Genomic DNA, 22,607 nt, shown 5'->3' on the forward strand with positions numbered 1-22,607 from the left:
TTTCCTGGACTAACAGGACATAAGCTCAGAGCAGCACAGAGAATTCGACTGGTGGAGTACTGTTATATACAGGGAACCTCCGCGTGCAGTAGTTTGGACTGCCAGTCATTAGCTAGAAACAAGTGCATGTAGGATTGGGGGACAAAGATAAAGTATAAATATTTCCGTTTACTAAGCCAAGGTCACACACAGGCCACCTTCCCAATGTCTGACTGAAAAGTACTGAAAAAGGAGCTGTGAACATTTCATTTCTAAAATCTGTCAAAATGGTGCTATTGACTCCTTCATACAGAGATCTATTACAATATTTTTTAGATAAACATGTAAGCTGACCTAGGCCATAATGTAAATACAGAAAATGTTTGTAGAGAATTCATCAAAATCATGCCTGTTTGCTTTTGATTGAGCTTCCCTATTCTTCAGTGGCAGTGACTGACCGTGAGTCCCTGCTCCCCACAGATGGGACACAGAGTCCTTGGCGCGCTCAGCTGCCCAAAGCCTGGGGCAGATGACATGAGAGCCGTAGACAACTGCTTCTTCTTGGACTCAGGTTGGATAACCTGATTAAATGACTAAACATGCTCATTTTTTTGGTGTTTCCTAGGAACATGAAAGAAGAATATGTGACATGTGGCAGGGCCAGTGTTACTTTGTGTTAAGTTCACCCAGCTATGTCAGAGCATGCCAAAAGAAGCATATACCTTCCTACTGCGAACTCTGTAAAGCAATTTGCATGTACGGTATGATAATAAATCATGTAAGAGCCCACCAAAAGCTTGCATTCTGTCATTTGAAGCATTACTGAAATTTGAGAGTGACACGATGGACATTTTCCGTACCTGTGAAATAGAGAGTTGAATTATTTTCCCATTCTCTGAGATAAAATTACACTTTGAATTTCACAGCATCTTTAAACACTATACGGTGATGTCATGAAAGTCATAAAATTATAATTAAAAGGGGACCTTATTCATTATTTAATCCAACAAGCTCGTTTTTATTAAAGAGAAGTGAGATCCAGGGAGGTAATGACTTATTGGAGGTCACAGTTAGTGGCGAGAAGAAAACAGATCTGGGTTGCCCATCTCCTAGCCTAGTGCTCTCACTGCTGGAAAATCAGTTCACTGGATAAAAGTTAAATGCAGCACTTCATAGAAAAACAGATTTTCCTTTATAAAAATTTGAAATTATAGAAAAGTACAGAGTCACCATAACACCTTCCAAAGGCAAGCACTATTGTTTTTCTTCTAGCATTAGTTTACTTTTTTCTTACAGACTTGTAATCATATTATAAATTTTTTGTACCAACATATCCCTATAGCACAGCCATCTCTATATAATCTTCACAAACATTTATTATATTTGCATAATGATTTGCATAATGATTCAGTCTCAATGCTTTTTCTTTTCTCAGTAATAGTACATAAAGCCTTTTCTGTGTTGGGGAAAATCTATCCTAAGGAAATAATCCTGATGTGGAGTTGCTAGTTGCTGGACCAAATGGTATTTAATGGTCACTTCATGATGCTTACAAACCCACAGGACCTGAGAATGAGAGGCAAAAAAGTGCACGTTCACTCTGAAGAAGCTGATTGCATGAGTTGTAAAAAGAGCTGCAAGTCTTGAGCGTGGCCCTTCAATCAATCGTTTGTATGAAACATCTGAGGGGAAAAGGCTTCCTCTCCAAACTGTAGCTTGCTATTACCATTAGGTTCAAAATCCTTGCTTTGTTGAGAAGACACACTTACTCTAAACAGTGATTTCTCAACTGAGGGAAATGCTAGAGAAAAAAAAAAAAAGAAAGAAAAAACCCTCTCCCATCTGCAAGTCTATTTTTAATTATATAAACATATTTTTATTTCAACCTTGTTTTTGTACAATCTCTGGACCACTTTAATAAAAAACCAGCTGCTTTTTTATGTAAGGGATGTCACAAAAGCAAAATATAAGTTGGAAAGTAAAGTTTCTGGAAAAGAACACTATCCAAATAAGGAATAAAAAGCCTTATTTAGTACTTTCACGCTACGCTTCCAACATTTTTACAGCAGAACAGTACAGCCCCTTAATTACCTGCACAGCTGATAACACAGATCACATGGCTCTACCCTCCACCTCCTGGGACACGTTGGCAGTTCCTGTTTTCTGACAATTTTCTGTCATCTCATAGCTACAGAAGCCTTCATCCGTGGTAGATCTTTTGCTCCAGAGGAATAAAGTAACATTTTCTATTATTATCTGTAATATAACAATATCTATTATATAATCTGAAAATATTATGGGGTAATAGAAGCAAAGGTCATGCGTGTTGACCGTCATGTGACTCCAGCCATTAATTAACCAGGTACAGAAGAAGCTCCATTGCTTCTAAGGACAGGTATGTAGTGTCTGCCATGAATAAGAGGTCCAAAAAATTTTTCATGAAGCAAATGACTACTTTGCTATTTTCATTTCTATTTTGGTAGTCTATCAGTCTCCTATTGACATCTGAAGGAGGCTTACACCCGCTCTCCAGAGATGATCCACTAAAAGATGCTATGGTTGGCTATCGAAAGAATCATTCATCACCATCCCTCTCTTCAAGGGCTGGAAATCCTTTTGCTTGCCTCCCCAACCACCCCTTCAGCAACGGGTGGTGGTCATGTGGCAGAGACTACTGGAAAGGAAAGCTAGTGAAGGTTCCTGGCAAAGTTTTTGCTTTCCTGATAAAAGAGACCAATGGGTGGTGCCAAGCCTTCCCCTGCTTCTTAACTTGAATGCGCATATAAGTTCCAGGGCTAGTCAATCATCTTATCATTATGAGAGAAAGAGAACTGTAGAATCCTTGGCCCTGACATCTTTGAGCTGATAAACCCCAAATTACCTATATCCAGATTCATTATTAAATGAGAAAAATAACTCAGTTTGTTTAAACCATTTAATAATCATATTTTCTACTGCATCCTGCCCACAGCATCATGATTACTTCCTGATAACACAGATCGAGTCTCTTTGTGTCATCACTTCCAGCTTTCTTCAACTTCAAATGAAATGATCACAATTTTTAATCAAGTTAACACAATTAAATATATGTACAATAAACCCTGTGTATATGTTATTATAAGGGAAGGACACCTCTGTCATCCTGGCTATACAATAGCAAACGAAAATTTGGCAGTATTTGGGCTAATATTCTATGAGACTCTGGTGAGGGATTAACATATGAATTATTAATCCTTATTTTCCAGTTTATATTTTTCTTTTATAAGAATATAAGGAGTTACATTACATATTTTAAGTTCACATATGAGAAACTATTTTTCAATATTGAAAGTTAAAGCAACTTAGACTGTATCAGTGATATGAGTGTCCAGTAATTTATTCTGATATTTTTCATACCAACTTAAAAATAAATACACAGCTTATTTATATTAAAACATGCTTTTAGTTTATTAAAGGTTTTACATACTGGCTCATAAAAGAATTATAAACTTCTTAAAAAATAAAATTTATACATAGTATAGCTTTTATTGAATTATATGAGATGAACTTTTATTTATACATGTTAAATCTTTGGAAACAAAAAAATAATGAAGAAACTAAAATTACAACTTCCTGTGTTTCTTGTATGCTCAGATCCCACCTTCTAGAAGCTGTTAAGTAAGAAAGGCAAGGGAGATATACCAGACAAGTGATTATCCGACACACATTCTGATGGAAACCTGGTAAAGTCTGCTAACTCCTCTGGGTTTCAAAATTTATCCATAAGGTGGAGAGAGCTGCAGGATCCATGTAAGTAAAAGGATCTGGATTTTAACCACTGATTCTAAGGGGGCCAGTGTGCTCTTGAGTCAAAAGGTAAAGCTCTTATCTATATCAAAAGAAATGACTCATATCCAAAAGTTTGACAAACAATTAAGGGCTTAAATTGTGCAATGTTTTCCTATCTTCCCCAGAGGCAACCTCAATTACAGAATTTTTAGTTTGAAATGTGAAATTAATTCAACGTGAGTGCTGATAATATGCCCTTCAGTTAGTAAAGAAAGGTGGAGGAGAGAGAAAAAGAAAGAAAAGTATTTTCACTGGGAGATAATTTTACATGTAGAAATCTACAATTTCAAATACATCCAACCTCAATGAACAGTAAAAAGAAAATACTCTAGCAGTTCATATTATACATCACTGCAGACACTAAGTTCCCACAATTATTTTTGCTAAATATTGCACTAAACTTCAAGGGATAATCAAGAGTTATCAATACAAACTAAAACTTCACGCAAAATATCACATGATAAATCACGATTTTTTTGTATGAAACTAATGTCCTTAAAAAAATAGGTAATGTGTACTGAAAACAGTACTATGCCAATATTTCCCACATAAATAGGTTTCTAATGCAAACTAGCTATAAGCTAGAGAAAATAATCAACCACCCAACAAGGCAGACTGTATTTTTTTGTTTCATTCATTGCCTTATGAAAAGGGTTAATTATCTTTAAAAGAAAAGGGCTTTTTTGGCTATGATTTTTATTTTATTAAGTTATTAATTGACTTATTTCTAACACTCAAAAGTCCCCATTTAGCAAGCACTGAAGGCTCCAGACCAGAAAACATTTTGTGTTTAAAAGTGTAATTCCATGAAATTCATTACTTCATACTGTAAAAAGATAAATTAGTACATATACTACAGGTCTGTGCTATTCAGTACAGACCAGTGACCTGATGTGGATAATGTACATTTAATGTGGCTAAACCAAATTAGTAAAATACACACCAGATTTCAAAGAATTGGCACAGAAGAATAATAGGAACTATCTTAATAATTGTTTACATTGATTACATGGTGAAATGGTAATATTTGGGATCTACTGAGTTAAATAAACTATATTATTAAAATTAACACCAGTGGTTTCTTTTTATCTTTTTAATGTGACTACTAGAAAATTTTAAATTACATAGTATATGGCTCACATTATTTTTCTATTCTATAGCACTGCCACAGAAACAGCAGACTCAATTACATGTTAATATTAATCCCAACCCGTATCATTAAATTTTTGTATAATTATGGTATTTGAGTTAACATTGAGTTAAAACATATTTAACCCATTACTGCAAAAGGCCTGAGCTTAGAATCAACTATGCCTCTATGCTTAAAAACAAAACCAGATAAAACCTGCTCTAATCTTTTTCATCTTCTGTGTATTGGCAAGTGTGCTAAACTTTGGTTAGAGATGAGTCAGCAAACAGGCAAAAAGGGTCTTTCTGGTTGATAGAAATGTTCTAAAATTGGATTGTGGTAATGACCGCACAACTATAAATGTATTCAAATCACTGGATTGTATACTTCCAGCCAGTTAAGTTGTACAGCTGTAAATTATACCTCAATAAAGCTGTTTAAAAAAAAAAAAAAAAAAAGTGCCAACTAGAGCCCAGCAGATCTAAAGTGCCATCTAGAAACTGCATATAAATTTCTGGTGATTCAAATATTATTTTCAATCTATCATATGACTCAATATTGCAACAATTTTTTTTCCATGAGGGTCCTTTTATGTGCAATGGATCCAATTCAACAGTAGATTATATGATCACTAATTGAGGTGTAAGTTGAAAAAGAGAGAACGTTAGAGTCGCTGAGGGGATAATTTATTTGCTTTAGGGGTAACCCAGCTCAGGAAATCTTATTGCAAATGCCTCACACAGTCTGGGCACCCTATAATTGGACATCCATTGGCATTTCACCAAAACAGAATACTAGAATACAAAAAAACCCCATATTAATAAAAGAAGAAGAAGAAGAAGAAACAAAACAATGGTTACAGTAAGCACCACATGAAGAATTCACACTGAACAGGAAGATAGATTTCAAGACATGTGCCCAAACACAAATATAAATACAAACATTTGCACGGATATACTGAGTTGCCTCAAGGTCTCATTTAAGAAGTAAATCAGGTGATTATTCAAAAGCCAGAGAATCATCTGGAATGTTAAAATCATTCAGGAACGTTCATTTAAGGCAGCCACAGAAGCAAGGGACCTAATATAGTCCATGCTAGGTCTAAAATGACTCATCCAGGCATGTGGACAAATCTATGAATGTATTTGTTAAAGTTCCAGACTGAAGTTATGTCACAACTGTGAATGTCTATGATGTAGTTAGAAATACTTTATGAGGTGAGTGATATTTTAAAACTGAAATGTGAACATGGGATCAAATAAGACTGAAAATGTGATTATTTTCCTACAGAATATCGGATACTTCTCAGAATTAAAAGCTATTTCTTAAGGGCTTATCTTAAAAAAAAAAAAACAACAAACTGAAACGTGAACAAAACTCTCATTGAATTTGCTTTCTAGACAATTTGCTGTTGGTGAATATAGGATACCACCAGCCAGTTCACACAATCCAATCACTGTGGTGTCCCCAGCACATATGTTTTTTGTACATTTTATTCATGCATAAATGCTTTTTAGACCTTCCAAAATAAACGCACAGAAAGATACAAATACATTTTTAAAGATATCCACAAAATAATGTTGTCTAGGTATCAAAACAATTATATTTGAATTGTATCTATTCTTACTGTATCTATTCTTTTTCTTCTTATTTTTTTAATACTTAAAGTAGTACAAGTCACCTGACAATGAAGCTCACCTTTATAAAATATAAAGAACCTTTTTGTAGTCCAAGATATTGGCAAACTCACAGAGCATACCAAAAGTAAAGCACTAATATATAACTTCCAAAAATAGTTAAAACTTAGAAAATGTTCATAAATCTCTAAAACAGATGATTTTTAACTAACAGCATGAAGCTTGTGCTTTCTCTAATTTCCAAGTAGCCAAAATATTCATACTGAGGCAATATTCAGTTTCTTAAGAGTTCAGGTCAAAGAAGTATACTACTTCCACATGGACGTCTGTCAGACTCTCCATGCTTAGACACACTGCTGTATCAAACACCATGCAAATCACCGCCTAATTTTCCTACAGGCTACATAGAAGAAAGGAAAGGATGATTTTCACAGGCCATGAAGCTGAGAGAAAAAGTTGATTCGGGGGGACTATCGTACTACAAGTTTAAAGGTATTATGCCTTTTGTAGGGCTTTTTGTAAATCACCATAGAAGTTGATTAAAGTGCTGGCCATGGCTGTATCTACCGCAGACTGAGGAATCATCCCGCGCAGATCCGTCTGAATGTAGCCGGTCAAAAGACTCTGGTATGGACTGTCTTTAAGCGGAACACAAAACCAACCACAGGGATGGTTATAGCCACGAATAAATTCTGGTCTCTTTTCATTCCAGTCAACACTTAGCCCTACAAGGAAATTTTAAAATAACACCATTAATGGCAGTGACTGAGATTAGTCTACAACTCTCATTAAACAATATTATCAGATTTCCTGTTTAAACATTTTTTCTTCTTATCCATGTAGATGAAAACTAAGCCCCAAAAGTGACCATGGAAGAATGAAAAAGATAATTACCAAGTAGAATTCTGGCAGAGGTCTAGAGGTAATGGGGAAAGTTCTAATCCCATCAGAATAGGTAACATTATATCATCTTGGTAACTCCTTGGAAACTATGAATCTTGGCTGTAGCATCCAGGCCTCAAGGTGCCCCAAATCAAAATGACAGTACCACCACTACTCCCTAAAGACACTACTACATCCAACTTTGGTACTGGCTGGTTAAGAGTAAACAAGTAGATATTTACCTAAAACTGCCAACTCAAGTATATACTATACACAGAAAAAGACTGATTTCCCTATAGATATATTTTAGAAAGCAGGAGCCTTCTAATAGCAGTATTATTCTTTTTTTCTTTAAGATTTTTTTTATTTATTTATTTGATAGAGATCACAAGTAGGCACAGAGGCAGAGAGGCAGACGGGGGTTGGGGGTTAAGGAAGCAGGCTTCCTGCTGAGCAGAGAGCCCGATGCAGGACTCAGTCCCAGGACCCTGAGATCATGACCTGAGCTGAAGGCAGAGGCTTAACCCACTGAGCCACCCAGGTGCCCAGTATTCTTCATTTTTAGAAGAAAAATATTACACAGCTCAAGGAAGGAAAAATATTCTAACACATACCAGTGTGTTATGTTTATGACCAAGAAGCTGTTTTCTGAGAGTGACTTAATCTATTTACTACAACCCTTTCTCAGAGGCAGGCATGTGATTCATATTTCTCAGTGGTGACCTGGAAGATACCACATAACTGAGAATAAAAACTTACCAGAAAGATTTCAAAACCCTTCTTGATATTGTTATTTTAATTGCTATGATGTAGCATTTGCAAAGCTTAGTATAAAATAAGTGTGAAGGCTGAAAATATATCTCACATAGAAACATCTAGCCAAGAAACCTCAAATATTTAAAACAAATGAAAAGAAATCATAATGTTTTGAGATCATTACCACAGGACAAAAGCCCTTCTTCATAGCCCACAGTGTAGGAGAAATCAACAAACTCTCTTGGGGAAATTATATTCCAAAGCTGACCAGCGGTAGTGTAACGCATCACACAGCAATTCTGAAAGAGAACAGGTAACAGGTATTACTACTTAGGAAACATATATAGACTCATATATCATAACTTAACCCTTAGTAAAAAACTAAGATTCATTTAAAATGTATTTATAAATTATTATTAATAATAATTCTTACAGCGATGCTGACAGGTTTTCATCTCTATTCTAAATCTCACTGCCATTTTATGAGCATGAATAAGGTATATGACCAAAATACAAAGACGTAAGTTACCCAGTATCTAAATCTCTAACTCAATGCAGTGGCTCTGTATCCTATATGATATTCAACATGGAAGTAGGTGGTGTAGACTACAGGTGTTTAGCATAAAATCCACAAATATTTGGACTAAAATACCAAATGTTTCAATAAAGAAATTCAAACATGGGAAGAATGAATTAACAAAAATAGAAAAATAGAAAGAAATAGAAAAAAAAACACTTTGGTTACATCATTCTCTAATGCCTAAGGTTGCATTTTTATCTTTGGTCTTTGATTTTGGCTTAACATTAGTGGAAAAACCTACATATGATTACCTAGAAACCTGCATATGATGGTGTTGTCTTTAGAATTTTAGATTTCAGAACCTCAAGTTCAGTTTTTTTTTTTATTTTTTTAAGATTTTACTTATTTATTTGACAGAGAGAGAGAGAGAAAGAGATCACAAGTAGGCAGTGCAGCAGGCAGAGAGAGAAGGGGACGCAGGCTCCCCGCTGAGCAGAGAGCCCGATGTGGGGCTCGATCCCAGAACCCTGAGATCATGACCTGAGCTGAAGGCAAAGGCTCAACCCACTAAGCCACCCAGGCGCCCCTCAAGTTCAGTTTTACAATTAAAGATGCTGGCAGTTTTCTTAAGCAGCAAGGGTAGCGCTACTGTGGAAAACAAACTCCGTTCTGACTAATACTCATTAGTTAATATGAGAAAGCTCAAGCTTTTTAGAAGGCAGAAAGGATTCCCCTGTGAGATCTCTGCCATGACTACTTACTCTCCAATCAATGAATACAAGTGGGTGCCCATACTCACACTCACATGCTCTCTCTTACAGGCAAACACACAAAATCTGAAGTAATGTTTCTCAATAAATACCTCCTCGAAGTGTTCCAAAATATCCATTGAAGTCATTAAGCTATCCCAATCCAAGCGACAGGGACCTGGGCGTATATGGTCTATAACACTATTGACGCTGTCATCTATAACACCTTGCGCTTTGAAACTGGAGAAAAAATATTAAGGTCAAATGCTGTTAGAAAGAAAAATTTCAGTATGCCCTCATAATTCAGAGCTAACTTCAAAAAAAGGAAAAGTTAATTAAGATTTTTGTAAAGGGAGTAAATCCCAAAAGTTTTTCTGATAAGTTCTATCAATTATTTTATTAGAATGTACTCTTTGCCCTCAAATCTAACAAGTGATCTGAAGTCTAAATTAAATGAACATAGGAAAGTACCTTCATGTTACAGTGCAACTGAAAACCGTCCATACAACACTCACACTTCATTTATTCTGTATGCAATTCCTTTCTCAGTTAGGCTCTAAGATGTTACTAGTGTACACATATTTTTACTCTGACTTTCAAAAACTTTTTTACAGGAACAGAAAAATAGGTCATCCAGGAATAGCACACAGAGGAATGACTCATGAATAATATCAGAACTTGACATATTTCAGAGGTGGCATTATGTATCAGTGGGGAAAGGATGTATTCTATTCCATAAATGGCAGTTTGATTCAATACTTACACTAATAGAGAAATTAAAAACTGAATCACTGTTTGACACCATTCAAAACAATTACTTCCAGACAGACTAAAGACTACTACGTAAAATTTAAAGCTTTGAGAAAAATACATCTTTGTGACCTCAGGATACAGGGGGATTTCTTGAATACATAAAACAAAAATACAAATAATACAAGACAGTTAAAATTAAAAACTTGCATACCACAAATGACAATATAAGTAATTTCTTCAAAAACCAGCCATAGACTGGAAGAATGAATGTGTAACACATATAAACAGACATAATTATTCTAGAGTATACATAATTAATTCCTATAAACCAATGAGAAAAAGATAATCCAAAGAAAATAAGTACAAAAGATATGTTAAGATTGATCGGAAAAGTCAATAAATTAAGGAAAGATGCTCATATTCACTTGTACTCAAGTAAATACTAACAGGATACCATCTCATACCCCTGAAATTGGCAGAGTAAAAACATAAGAAGTATTGAATGGAAGGGAAAGAGAGCTCTCAAACTGCTACCACCACTTTAGAGAGCAATTAATTTGCAATGTCCCTAGTGTAGTTGAATGAAGCATACCCAAAGAAAATCACACATGTGTTGAAGGAGACATATACTAAAGAAGTTTACTATAGCACTGTTATTTTATAAGGAAGAATTGTCAACAACCTAAAAATTTACAAACACAGGTAAATACATCGTAGTATTTTCATATGAATGTGAAAGAATAGATCTACATGTAACAACCTGGCTAAATCCTGAAAAAAACACTGTATTAAATGGAAAAAAATCAAAAGCAAATTACTAATTACAAATTACTAATCAAAAGCAAATAACTAATTACACACACACACATATATGTGGTAAAAGCATAAAACAGGAATACACACTTTGAGATAGTAGTTACCTCTGGGGAGGAAAGAAAAAAGAAGAAATGAGAGCTAGATTAGCTTTAACTATATCAGTAACATTTTGGGCAGGTCTTTTTAAAAGTTTTTTTAAAGCATCTGAAACTGTTTTATCATTTTGTAAGTATTTCCACCTCAAACTTATATGATCTCCCACATCCTAAATCTGATCTTCCCTCCTGTGTTCTCTGACTTGGGGTGGAAGGTGGGAATAGGGCAACACAAATGAATCCCAAATTAGACATCTGGGATTCAACTTTTAACACTTCTTTTTCTCTTGATCCCATTTCAACAGTCAAAACAAAAGTCACCATGTTTTATCAAGATGACTTCGTAAATGTAAAGCGCTTGGAACAATATCTGGCTCTCAATGAATGTTAGTTATTATCACCACCACCACCACTAGATCCCTTTCACATCCACTTGCCCTTTTCGACTCCCATACTATGTCCTTAGTTTGAGCACTGTGTGTCCAGCTCAATACTGCAACCATTTCTAGCTCTTTGGACCACATCTCCTTAAGTTTCTGAAAAAACAAACAGACAAACAAACAAAAAAAAAAACCACAAAGATCTCTTCCCAGGAATATAACATTGACACAAAATTATGTTTATGATCTTGAGGAAACTTCAAGAAGATAGCCATGGACTCTAAGGGTAAGACCTCTTCTCTAAACTCTCCATGCGGTCATTTCCATTTTTCACAGTGCTATCAGATTAAGTTCAAAATCTTTGAGGACCTGGGAGGTGGAAGTAAGGGTTGAGCAAAGGTAAGCACAATATTGAATTCCTTACTTCAGAATTCAAAAATCCTGTAGACATATGCTCTCTCTATCCTCATACTTTATGCTCCAGCTATACAAACATCACTTCTACTTCCCTAAACAAACTCCTTAGAGTGTTTCCCATCTGTGTTTATGTAATAGATGCAATCCCCTCTGCCTGGAATATGAATCAGTTCTTCGTTCCCTAAGAAATAACCCATTCTTCCTTTAAAGCTCGGTTCATACACTAACTAAGTCTTCAATGAAGTCCTCTCAAATTACCAAGCATTATGCTTCCTTGGCACATTTTGTGCTTCTCAACCCCTACTGCCAATCAGTGATCTAAAGGATTAACTTCACACTTGCTTACAACGCTTAATCCACAACTCCAGTTTCCTCACCCTCATCATAAATATTGTATAAGTCATCTTTCTGGAAATGCTATCTTTGGTATTATACTTAGAACATACAGTAAGTGGAACCCACAGTTTCATTTTTAAAAGGACTGAGAGTCCCAAGGATATGAACATTCCACTCCAATTATACAAGGCTTTGTATAGCCTTTAAAAATTATACAATTATACTCCTGGCTTTAAAAAACAATATTAATTTTCTGGTAAAAAGCATAAATTCGTGTTCACCTATATGCAAATATCAAAAAATGGAAATAGAAATCACCTATAAAACAGGCATCTAGAGGTGTGTATTTGTTGTTAAGTAAAAACATTCTAATATATAAAAATTAAAGTCAACTCACAATTCTGCTACATGCAGTTTCATATCCTGCTTTATTCACTTTACATCTTGAGGATTTTCTTGTGTTTTAAACTAATATTTGAAAACACAGTTTTTAAAGACTGTAAAATATCATGTTTCAAAATTTAACCATTTTATGACTATTGATTATTCAAGTTGTTTGTAATTTTTAATATTATAAGTAATGCTGTGATGAAAGAGATATGTATTTATTAACTTCCTTATGATTTCTTTAAGAAAGATTCTTCTTTTTTTTTTAAGATTTTATTTATTTAGTGAGCACAAGAAGCAGCAGCAGCAGAGAGAAGGGAGAAACAGACTCCTTGATGAGCAGGGAGCCCAATGCAGGACTTGATTCCGGGATCCCGGGATCACGACCTTTGCCAAAGACAGCCACTCAACCAACTGAGCCACCCAGGTGGCCCTAAGATAAATTCTTCAAGTATGCTATAGCACTGAGTAAATATAGAAGAATACTAGAAAGGGTTATACACTGTGCTAAGAAATTAAGATTTTTATTGGCCATTTGATATCATTATTTATGATTTCCCTTACTACCAACTCAGTCCACAAGGAATATGGACACTTTAAAGGCTTTGAATTTGTAAGGTGAATATGCTTCTCAGAAAGTTTAAAATCTTAAAAGCCAAATTTTAGTGGCAATGATGATTTAGTGATCATTTATATATATACGAAGTCTGGCAATGTCTTAAGAGCTACCTAAACCTACAAGAATTTACTTACAGGTATCCATTAAATTCTTCTGAAGGTTTTCTCCAAATTGTTACATCTTTCTAGAAAAATAAAAAAACAGTATAAGGGCATAAATCATTACTTAGGTGGAACTCTGGATATAAAACTGACAATTTCAAATTCTACAGCATCAGTCTTTGCATTTAGAGATACATAAAAGTCACTTATACCATCAATTGATCCATATTTGAATTTCTTCTGTATCCTAAAGTCCTTCACATTGTGCTTGAAGTACAGACGTCCAAAACAGATTTTTCAGTCGCTTAATGAGATGCAAACCTGTTAAGATCCTCACCAGCCATTATTATTTGTTCACTCTAGTCTTATCTATTTACCGTTACGGACACATTTGGCCCAAGACAAGAGGAATGGTAAATATTTCATTCTGAACTTGCTTGTATCTTCTTTAAAATCAAACAATTCACATCTATAATGACAGTGCTACCTTGAATTCGTCCCTGCATCTTTTTTCTGATCATTTCCCAAGAAATTCTGAATATCAGACTAGCTAGAGTACTAACTACACTGAAGAGTCCTGGGTTCCAGGGTTGGCTCTGTCAACACTCAGCCACGTGATAGTTTGGACCAGTTATACCAATAGAAAAGAATATTAATTGGCCACCCTCACAAGCTTGTTGACATATTTCAAACTATCAATACATGTTACATTTTATATGTTGACTTTAGAAGCTATTCTTTAGGCTCCTGTTGCCAGTCTATTCTCATGTCCAATATCTAAAGAAGTAATGAAAGCAGTAGAGGATTACTGTTTTGCCTTGGTGAGATGTCAAACCACCAGCTTTATTAGCTTATTTATCCTGCCATCCACCCAAAGTATGGTCCCCATTTTCCTTTAGCATTTTGAAAGTCATCAACCAACTCATTGGATAGAACATAAATGCCATAAGAGGTAATTTAAATAATTTACCGTTTTCTTGGCAACTCGCCACTTATCATCTTCAATGCTATGATACTGTATGAGAATGTTCTTAAGTCTAGTTGCAAAAGCAGCAGCATTAGGCAGGCCTTCCATTTTTTTTCTTCTGTTACAAAGACAAAGATTAGCATCAGCAAATACCACAATTTGAAGCAGTAGACCACTGAGTCTCAAATCTGGTTTCATAAGAGAATCAACTGGGGAGCCATAAAAGATACTTATACCTGGATCCCACTCCCAATCAACTAATCAGAATCTCTGAGAGTAGGGCCTGGGCATAGGTTTTTTTTTCCCCTAAAAGTTCCCAAGATGAGTAACACCAAGCCAAGGATGAGCATCACACATTTTAAGTTATTAAAATCACTCATATAAAAATAAACTACAATCCTCATTCCCTTTCTAAAGGAATATAATAAAAAGAAATACATTTTAGAATTCTAGATGACTTAAAGAAAAAATACTGCTGTTTCCAAACTACAAAAATAAATACACAAGGAATAAATTCTTTTACAAATTCTTTGGCGTTTCAGCCATTAAATTTTTTAATTTAACAACCAACAAATTTAGAACTCATTCTAGAAAACTAATGACAAGCACAACTAGAAACCTGTTCACACATTCTTTCAGATTAGGGTTACAGAACTCTGAACAACTTCAAAAGTTTGAAGAACTGCACCATTTTCAATATTTTATTTCATTTGATGAAGTGCTGTAAGATTTAGTAAGGTATCTGTATAAGGAAGTCATATGAAGACTTTTAGAACCATCAGTACCGTATAAACAAATGGTTCATAATTTTAAGGCAATAATTTTAACCATATAAAAAAAGAAAAGTACTATATCGTTACTAATTCCAAAGATAAGCTACTTTTCAACATTGTTTCTAAAAAGAAATGATTGTTAACCTTTTTTTAAAGACTTTATTTATTTATTTGACAGACAGAGATCATAAGCAGGCAGAGAGGCAGGCAGAGAGAGAGGAAGGGAAGCAGGCTCCCCGCTGAGCAGAGAGCCCGACGTGGGGCTTGATCCCAGGACCCCAGGATCATGACCTGAGCTGAAGGCAGAGGCTTTAACCCACTGAACCACCGAGGCACCTGAGATGATTGTTAACCTTAAAGATAATAAACAATATAATGAAGCCTTCTGTAATGTGACAGTTTTAAAACACTGCTGCAAATTCTTTAGTACACTTCCCATCAAGAGGTAGTCTGTGACTGCATGACTTCTTAGGATGAGTTAGAAATGTCCATGCAGGTTTTATAGGTTTCTTTTAGACTAATTGCTCTGGGAGCCTTTGATCAACATGCAAGCATGCAAAAACTCTGGTTATCTTGAGTCTGAAATGTGGAAAGACTGGAGTGAAGGGGAAATAGGGAGAGAAATAGGACTCCAAAGTCTCAGATCCAGAAGCCTAGTTAGATCTTCATTCTAATGGCTATCACCCTAAGCTTCCCTTAATTTTACTGTCTTCCCCATCTTAACAATTTACTTGTATTTTACTTTATTTTTATTTATTTATTTTTTAATATGGGCTCCACATCCAGCATAGAGCCCAACATGGGGCTTGAACTCAGGACTCTAAAATCAGGATCTGAGCTGAGATCAAGGGTCAGATACTTAACTGATTGAGCCACCTAGGCCACAACCATTTCTTTCTTTCTTTTTTTTTTTTAAAGATTTTATTTATTTATTTGACAGAGAAAGAGAGATCACAAGTAGGCAGAGAGGAAAGCAGAAGAAAGAGGGGGAAGCAGGCTCCCCACCGAGCAGAGAGCCCAATGCGGGGCTCAATCCCAGGACCTTGAGATCACGACCCGAGCTGAAGGCAGAGGCTTAGCCCACTGAGCCACCCAGGCACCCCTCAACCATTTCCTTTTAAAATGGAATTGAGCCAGTGGCTCAAAGACAAAGCCTAGGAATCACCCTTAAAAGAAATTAAGAGATTCCTATTCATACCACCAGGTCTCATTGCCTAGAATATTGTCCTACTTATTTTCTTTCTGCCCCTCAAATAGGCCAAGCTTGTCACTGACTCTGGGCTTTGTTTTTGCTATTTCCTCTGCCTGGATTATTCGATCCCAAATCTGAGCATGACTAATAACTTGAAATGACAATTTCACTTTAAACCTATCTTAATACAGCCATCTCCAAGTCTCCATTACATCCTTCTTTTATTTTCTTCATAGTGCTTATCACAATCTAAAATTAACTTGTTTTTTTATTGGTATACTGTATTCTACCCTTTTACCATCACATCCCTAACTAATAGAGCATGAGCCTTTAACTGTCTTGTTTAGCACAATATCCCTACCTACTAAAACGTTGTCTGGAACACAAAAGGCCCTTAATATTTGGTGAAGTGTGTTCACTTCAAAGCAAGAATTATTTGGTCTTGATTTTGTGTACTTTAGGTTCCTTGGTGCACTCCAGTAAAAGAATATAGAAAAAGCTTCTGGGGAAAAGCTGCATGATTTACAGAACCATCAAGTTACTACTAAATAGGAAATCAAGAAAAGATCTAAATGAAATGTCAAGCCTCAAACTTCTATGTGAAAAAGCTGTAATTCTCACCTACAGATGCATACCTCAGAATCCCCTTTGTCATATTTTGTAGTAGTTGTAGCTGTTGACAAAGGTTCCCTTCCCTTCCTCAGAGGACTCCTCTGATTCCTCTTTTTGACCAGGCCTTGTTCTTGGGATTGTCCTTAGCTTCCTAAGTTCAGTTTTAGCAAGAAACCTGCTGAGCTAGCTTACTGAAACACCCTCAAAAATTCCTCATCCTACCCTTGATCTTATCATGCTGCTCTGCATTCAGCAAGAACCCTTAAGTCAATTTAGCGAGAACCCTTACCCCTAATGTTTCCTCTTAGCAATTTCCCATCCATTGACACCTATCCTGCTCCTTGGCTACAAATCCTCACTGTCTTTGTTGTATTCAGAATGGAATGTAACTTTCTTTCTTTTTTTTTTTTTTTTTTTAGGATTTTGTTTATTTATTTGAGAGAGAGCAGGGTGGGGAACAGAGGGGGAGAGAATATCCAAAGCAGACTCCATGCTGAGCATGGAGCCGGACAAAGGGCTCAATCCCCATGACTACAACATCATGACCTGAGCCAAAACTAAGAGTTGGAGGCTTAACCATCTGAGCCACCCAGGCATTTCCAGAACAGGGTACAATTCTATACTGAGTTATCTTTTCCCCTATTGCAATAGTTCTTTTTTTTTTTTTTTTTTTTTTTTAAAGATTTTATTTACTTATCAGAGAGAGAGAGAGCGAGAGTGAGCACAAGCAGATAGAGTGGCAGGCAGAGGCAGAGGGAGAAGCAGGCTCCCCACTGAGCAAGGAGCCCGATGTGGGACTCGATCCCAGGACGCTGGGATCATGACCCGAGCCGAAGGCAGCGGCTTAACCCACTGAGCCACCCAGGCGTCCCTGCAATAGTTCTTGAATAAGATTTGCCTTTACCATTTTAACTTCTATCTGCCTCTGGGCTTTTTGTGACACTGTTTTTAGATGTTAGATATCAGGTTCCACTGCCACATAGTGTGATTCAGTGGGCCTATTCTGGAGTAGGCCCCCAAAATCTAGGTTCTGTAAAAAGCCTTGCTGATCATTCTGTTATTCAGCCAGGGTTGAGAAACACTATCTAAAAACTAAAGATGATAGAAATAAATCACTATTGTAGTCAGTATTTAAATAGCATAGAACAAAGCATACAAGCTATTAAAAATGATAAACAAGATGATACAGAACTGTAGGGGAAGAAAAAACCTTTTTCTCTATTCTCTTAGGTTCTGTCTTTGGGACCTGCAAATTAAACTGAAAGAAGGTATATTAACAGTACAAAAGACACACAAATTTTATTTGCTGTTAATATTTTATTTTTTATATACATAGAGGCCTTCACAAAAAAGAAGGAAATGGAGACCCAAAAAGAGCACTTAGACTTGGAGCTTATACCCCATTCTAACAAAAGGCAATAACTTGTGGAAAAGTGACAAGACAAAGAAAAGGGATTTGGGCTTCTAAGGGTGGTGAATTATGAGAAAGTTAATAGAAAAGAAAGGTTATTGTAGTAAAGTTTGTTTGTTCAGACAATCTTGGTGCCACTCTACCTCCAGTGATGAGTTGTTCTCCTCCTAGTATAGGAGAGGAGAGGGAAGACCTTCACAAAGTGAAATTTATGCTCTACTTTTAAGTAGTAGAGGGAGGGAAAACAGCTCTTTCTGCAGTTGCTGCTGAACTGCCTTCAGTTCAAAATAATCCTTATTCCAAAATTTTGGGGTGGTATATCCCAAAATATGGGAAACGTGGGAAAGTATATATAGAAAATTCAATAAAATAGAATTTAGGATCTATGTAAGTGATGCAAAATATATAATAAATATAGAACCCACCCATCGATTAAAAGTGGGTAAGATCATCCAAGCAGTGTGCCAGTCAGGAAAGTATCCCATTTCTCCTCAAGAGACTGCCAATTTGATAGCTGGTACAATGACCTTAATCAAGGATATGTTATAAACTAGCACAAATTCTTAGAGAAGACTTGAAAAACTAATTTATCTATTGCTGGGATCGTTATGATTAAACAGTATTCTTTAAGTCCAAAGGTTGCCTGCCAGGTTCCTGTGGTTGGCAGGTAAGATATTTCATCAAAGATGAAATGTAAAAATGCTATTATCACAGATGATGTTATCTTTGTATAAATCCATTACACAAATGTAAGCAATAAAAACTACCTATAAAGATGAGAATCTGGATCTTTAAGATGCTTACCTTAGTAATCATTCCCTCTTACTGATCACTATGAAGTCCAAACTCCTTGAAATGGCTTATGGGCCCTTTAATGATCTGGCTAAGCGTCACTGCCTAATTTCTACTCTTCTTTCTTGGTCTCCCCTAAAGACTAGGTTAGCTTCCCCCGACCCCACCAATGTTTCTCAAAACAACTCTGTACTTATTCACTTGTCATCTTTTCCAATTTAACTATAAACGTTTTGTGGCAGAAATGTGACTTAGTCAATGTTGTACTCCTCTGTCTAGCATGCAGTAGGAACCCAGTAAATAAAAGTAGGAAAAATAGGTAGACAGTGAGCCACTAGGCTCACTTATGGAAGACCTCAAGGTACCGAAGAAGAGCCTGTTTACACCAATCATCCTTAAGCTTTTGCATGACTAAAAATTCCACTGCCATAATAAAATACAGCAATTTCTCAAGGAAGTCTACTATTTTATTTATCAAGCATCTAGTATCTACCAGGTCCTAGAACTACAGAAATGGATGTAATCCAGCTTTTGCTCTCAAAGTTGACTTATTCCACCCTTTAAATAAACTCTGAATTATAACAACAAAGCTAAAACATTAAAATTTATTAATAAGCCTCTTTTAAGAGTAGTGGAGTAGGAGGTAGGAAAGAAGGAGAAGTAACAAGTGTAAACTCAGAGAGCTCTTGAGCCCAATGAAGTATTTAACCAGGCAGTTCATTCTTGCATGGATTTTTTTCATCAAGATTAAGTCCAAAAGAGAATAATGGTTACTGTCTAAACTATCTGTATGTGGGCAAGCATGACATATCTTTGAAAATATATTTCAAAACTGGGGAGCAAGCAGTATTGGGGTTATTATCAAGGTCTTGATGCTCTCCTAATAAAACAGCGTACTCCCATTAGTTGAAAGGAAAGCATACAAAATGCTCTACTGCAGTCTCCACCTATGGAGAATGTAAGGAAAATGTTTTTTGTTTTTGTTTTTTTTTTAAAGATTTTATATATTTATTTGTGAGAGAGTGAGATCACAAGCATAGGAAAGGGGTAAAGAGAGAAGCAGTCTCCCCACTGAGCAGGGAACCCGATGCAGGACTCCATCCCCAGGCCCTGGGATCATGACCTGAGCAGAAGGCAAACACTTAACCAACTGAGTCACTGAGGCTCCCTAGAAAATGTTTTAAAAACTATTCTGGACTCCCTCTTACTAATTCTTTCATTCCCTTTCTTGACCTACATCAGGAAACTCTCCAACTCAATCACTTACATTTCAGAGAATGATTACTATTTAATCATATCAGAATCTAGCAGCTCCTTCAAAAAGGCCATATACTTTTGACAGTCCTATTACTCAGTCCTCAGTAATGTCCACCTTCATTTTTTTCCCTTACTTTATTTTCTTTTTAAATTTTTTTCCCTTACTTTAACCATTTTGTTCATGTTTTCTATGCCCATGTCTTCAGAATGATCACTAGTGTGGATAGTGGCTGCCATTGTAGAGGCAGCAGCCTGCCAAAGTCAGAAATTGTCTTGTGGCCATCTATCAGCACCATAATCTTTGGCCAATACAACTCAAGTTTTCATCAAATTTAAAATCACAGGGAGATGGCCATTGGTTCTATTTTAAATATGAAACATAATACACATTTTAACCTCTAATAAAAAGTGAATGTCATAAAAATCTGTATCTATGTAGTATGATGAAGTCAGAATTCACGTTTTAAGCTATTATCAGAATTGTTTAAACTTCCATTTCCCAACTGATAAGTGTTTTATTTATGTAAATAGCTTCAATTAAACATGCTATAGATTTTTCCCCAAGATGTTGTAGAAACCAAGACTTTGTAAATTAAATTATATTTTCTACCTCACATAAAAATTTCAGCATATGCTTGATTTCCAATCTTGAATTTGTAATTTAGCTATTCCAACTCAGTCAAATACAGTAATCTCTCATTTTTGATACTGTCTGGAGCAGGAATCCAACAGTGGAGCCCAGTTCTGCAAAAATGACCAATGCCCTTCCCTCCATTTCAGTGCTCACTTTAGCTTATTCTAGTATAAGCTTTACAACAATGTTGAGAATTTTTACAATAATTAAGGCAATATTAAATTCTAATGATATTTCACCTTTAAGTCTGAGTTCATGTTTGAGCTCCTAATGCTCTAATCCTTTTTTTTAATATAATAGCTAACATTTATTGATCATCTACTACGTGATTAGTCTTTCTGGCCACGTTAAATTGTATTATTTCATTTAATACAATTTACAACCTTCAAAGCTGATCCTATTATCCTTACTTTGCAGAGAAAGTAACAACAAAGAAATTAAGTCACTTGGAGATCACACAGCTAATAAGTGATGGAATCAAACAGATTCCAACTCAGGATTTCTGCCCTCGGGAGTCTAGAAGTCTCTTCTGTAAAACACTGGAAGTTGCTCACAAGCTGTAAGAGACTTTACATAAAAAATCTGACATCACACTAAATCTGTCATTTTGTCCTGGCTCCGGATCCCAAAATAGCTCAGGTAATCTTTCTTAACTGCATATTAGGGATAACGGTAACACTGATTTATTGAGGAGTTACATGAGTTAATACATTTAGGACAGAAGCTAGAAGATAGTAAACCTAGAAAACGCTGCCTCTTATCAATATCACCTCAGCCAACGCTTGCTGTGGGAAGATGGGAGGGACCCTACGTCGTCGGTGCATTTACTACGAACCAGGAAGCACTGCGCCCCTCAAGGAACGCCACCTTAGTGAATCTTCACCTTGGCCTAAGCAAGGTTACTACTACTCTTTCCCCCACTTAACGGATGCAGAAACTGACGCCTAGTAGACATCCAAGTCCTTAAACTGGTGAGCCGTGCAGAGAGGCGAGGTGCAAGCCCCGGAATCCTTCCGCGGATGGCGGGCGAAGTCTGCACCCGCCCGGACGCCGCGTCCGCCACCCCCGCCCCCCCGGACCTCCCCACCTGCCTCCCCCGCCCCGCTCGCCCGAGCCGCTCGGGGGAAAACACACCCCGCAAGGGCGTCCCCGACGCCCCCGACGCCTCTGACGCCCTCCCTCCAGGCCGCCTCACTTCCGCCGCGGCTCGGCGCCTGCACTCACGGCTACCTGAGATGAACGAGGCGTGGTAAGCGAGTAGGCGCTCCGGCTAGTGCCAGACTCCCAGCTTTCCGCGGCACTGAGGATCCAGAACTCCCCAAGTTTCCCCACCCATCGGGGCCGTCAGGAGCCAATGGGCGACGGGCCGCCCCGCTCGCAGCCAATGGGAAGACACAAGCACTTCAGGGAAAGAAGGCCAATCACCCAGCCAAGTCCTCTGCTAGACGCCCGGTGCACCCGAAGAGCTTGTGGCCCAAGTTGGCCGGGGCAACGTGTGTTTGGTTGGATTGGCTGGCGCGGCAGCGTGCGGAGCGCTGATTGGTCGCTGGGAATGGAATGATTTCTCGTGAGTTTGGGGTGGCGC

At 36.8% G+C, this 22,607-nt stretch overlaps 1 protein-coding gene across 1 annotated transcript; it reads right to left on the bottom strand.

Annotated features, from left to right (window-relative positions):
• Positions 1-6,262: 6,262 nt before the first annotated feature.
• Positions 6,263-22,343, bottom strand: LOC111148396 (StAR related lipid transfer domain containing 4). Its single transcript, XM_022504913.1, has 6 exons — positions 22,253-22,343; positions 14,355-14,469; positions 13,418-13,467; positions 9,594-9,720; positions 8,396-8,510; positions 6,263-7,298 (listed from the first exon to the last, which is right to left on the bottom strand). Exons 2-6 carry the CDS (start codon positions 14,457-14,459, stop codon positions 7,069-7,071), a joined length of 627 nt encoding a protein of 208 aa, XP_022360621.1. The 5' UTR covers positions 14,460-14,469; positions 22,253-22,343; the 3' UTR covers positions 6,263-7,068.
• Positions 22,344-22,607: the final 264 nt, after the last annotated feature.

The sequence above is a fragment of the Enhydra lutris genome, unplaced genomic scaffold (genome assembly GCF_002288905.1).
Source record: "Enhydra lutris kenyoni isolate GAN:26980312 unplaced genomic scaffold, ASM228890v2 scaffoldscaffold19, whole genome shotgun sequence".
Lineage (NCBI taxonomy): Eukaryota > Metazoa > Chordata > Mammalia > Carnivora > Mustelidae > Enhydra > Enhydra lutris.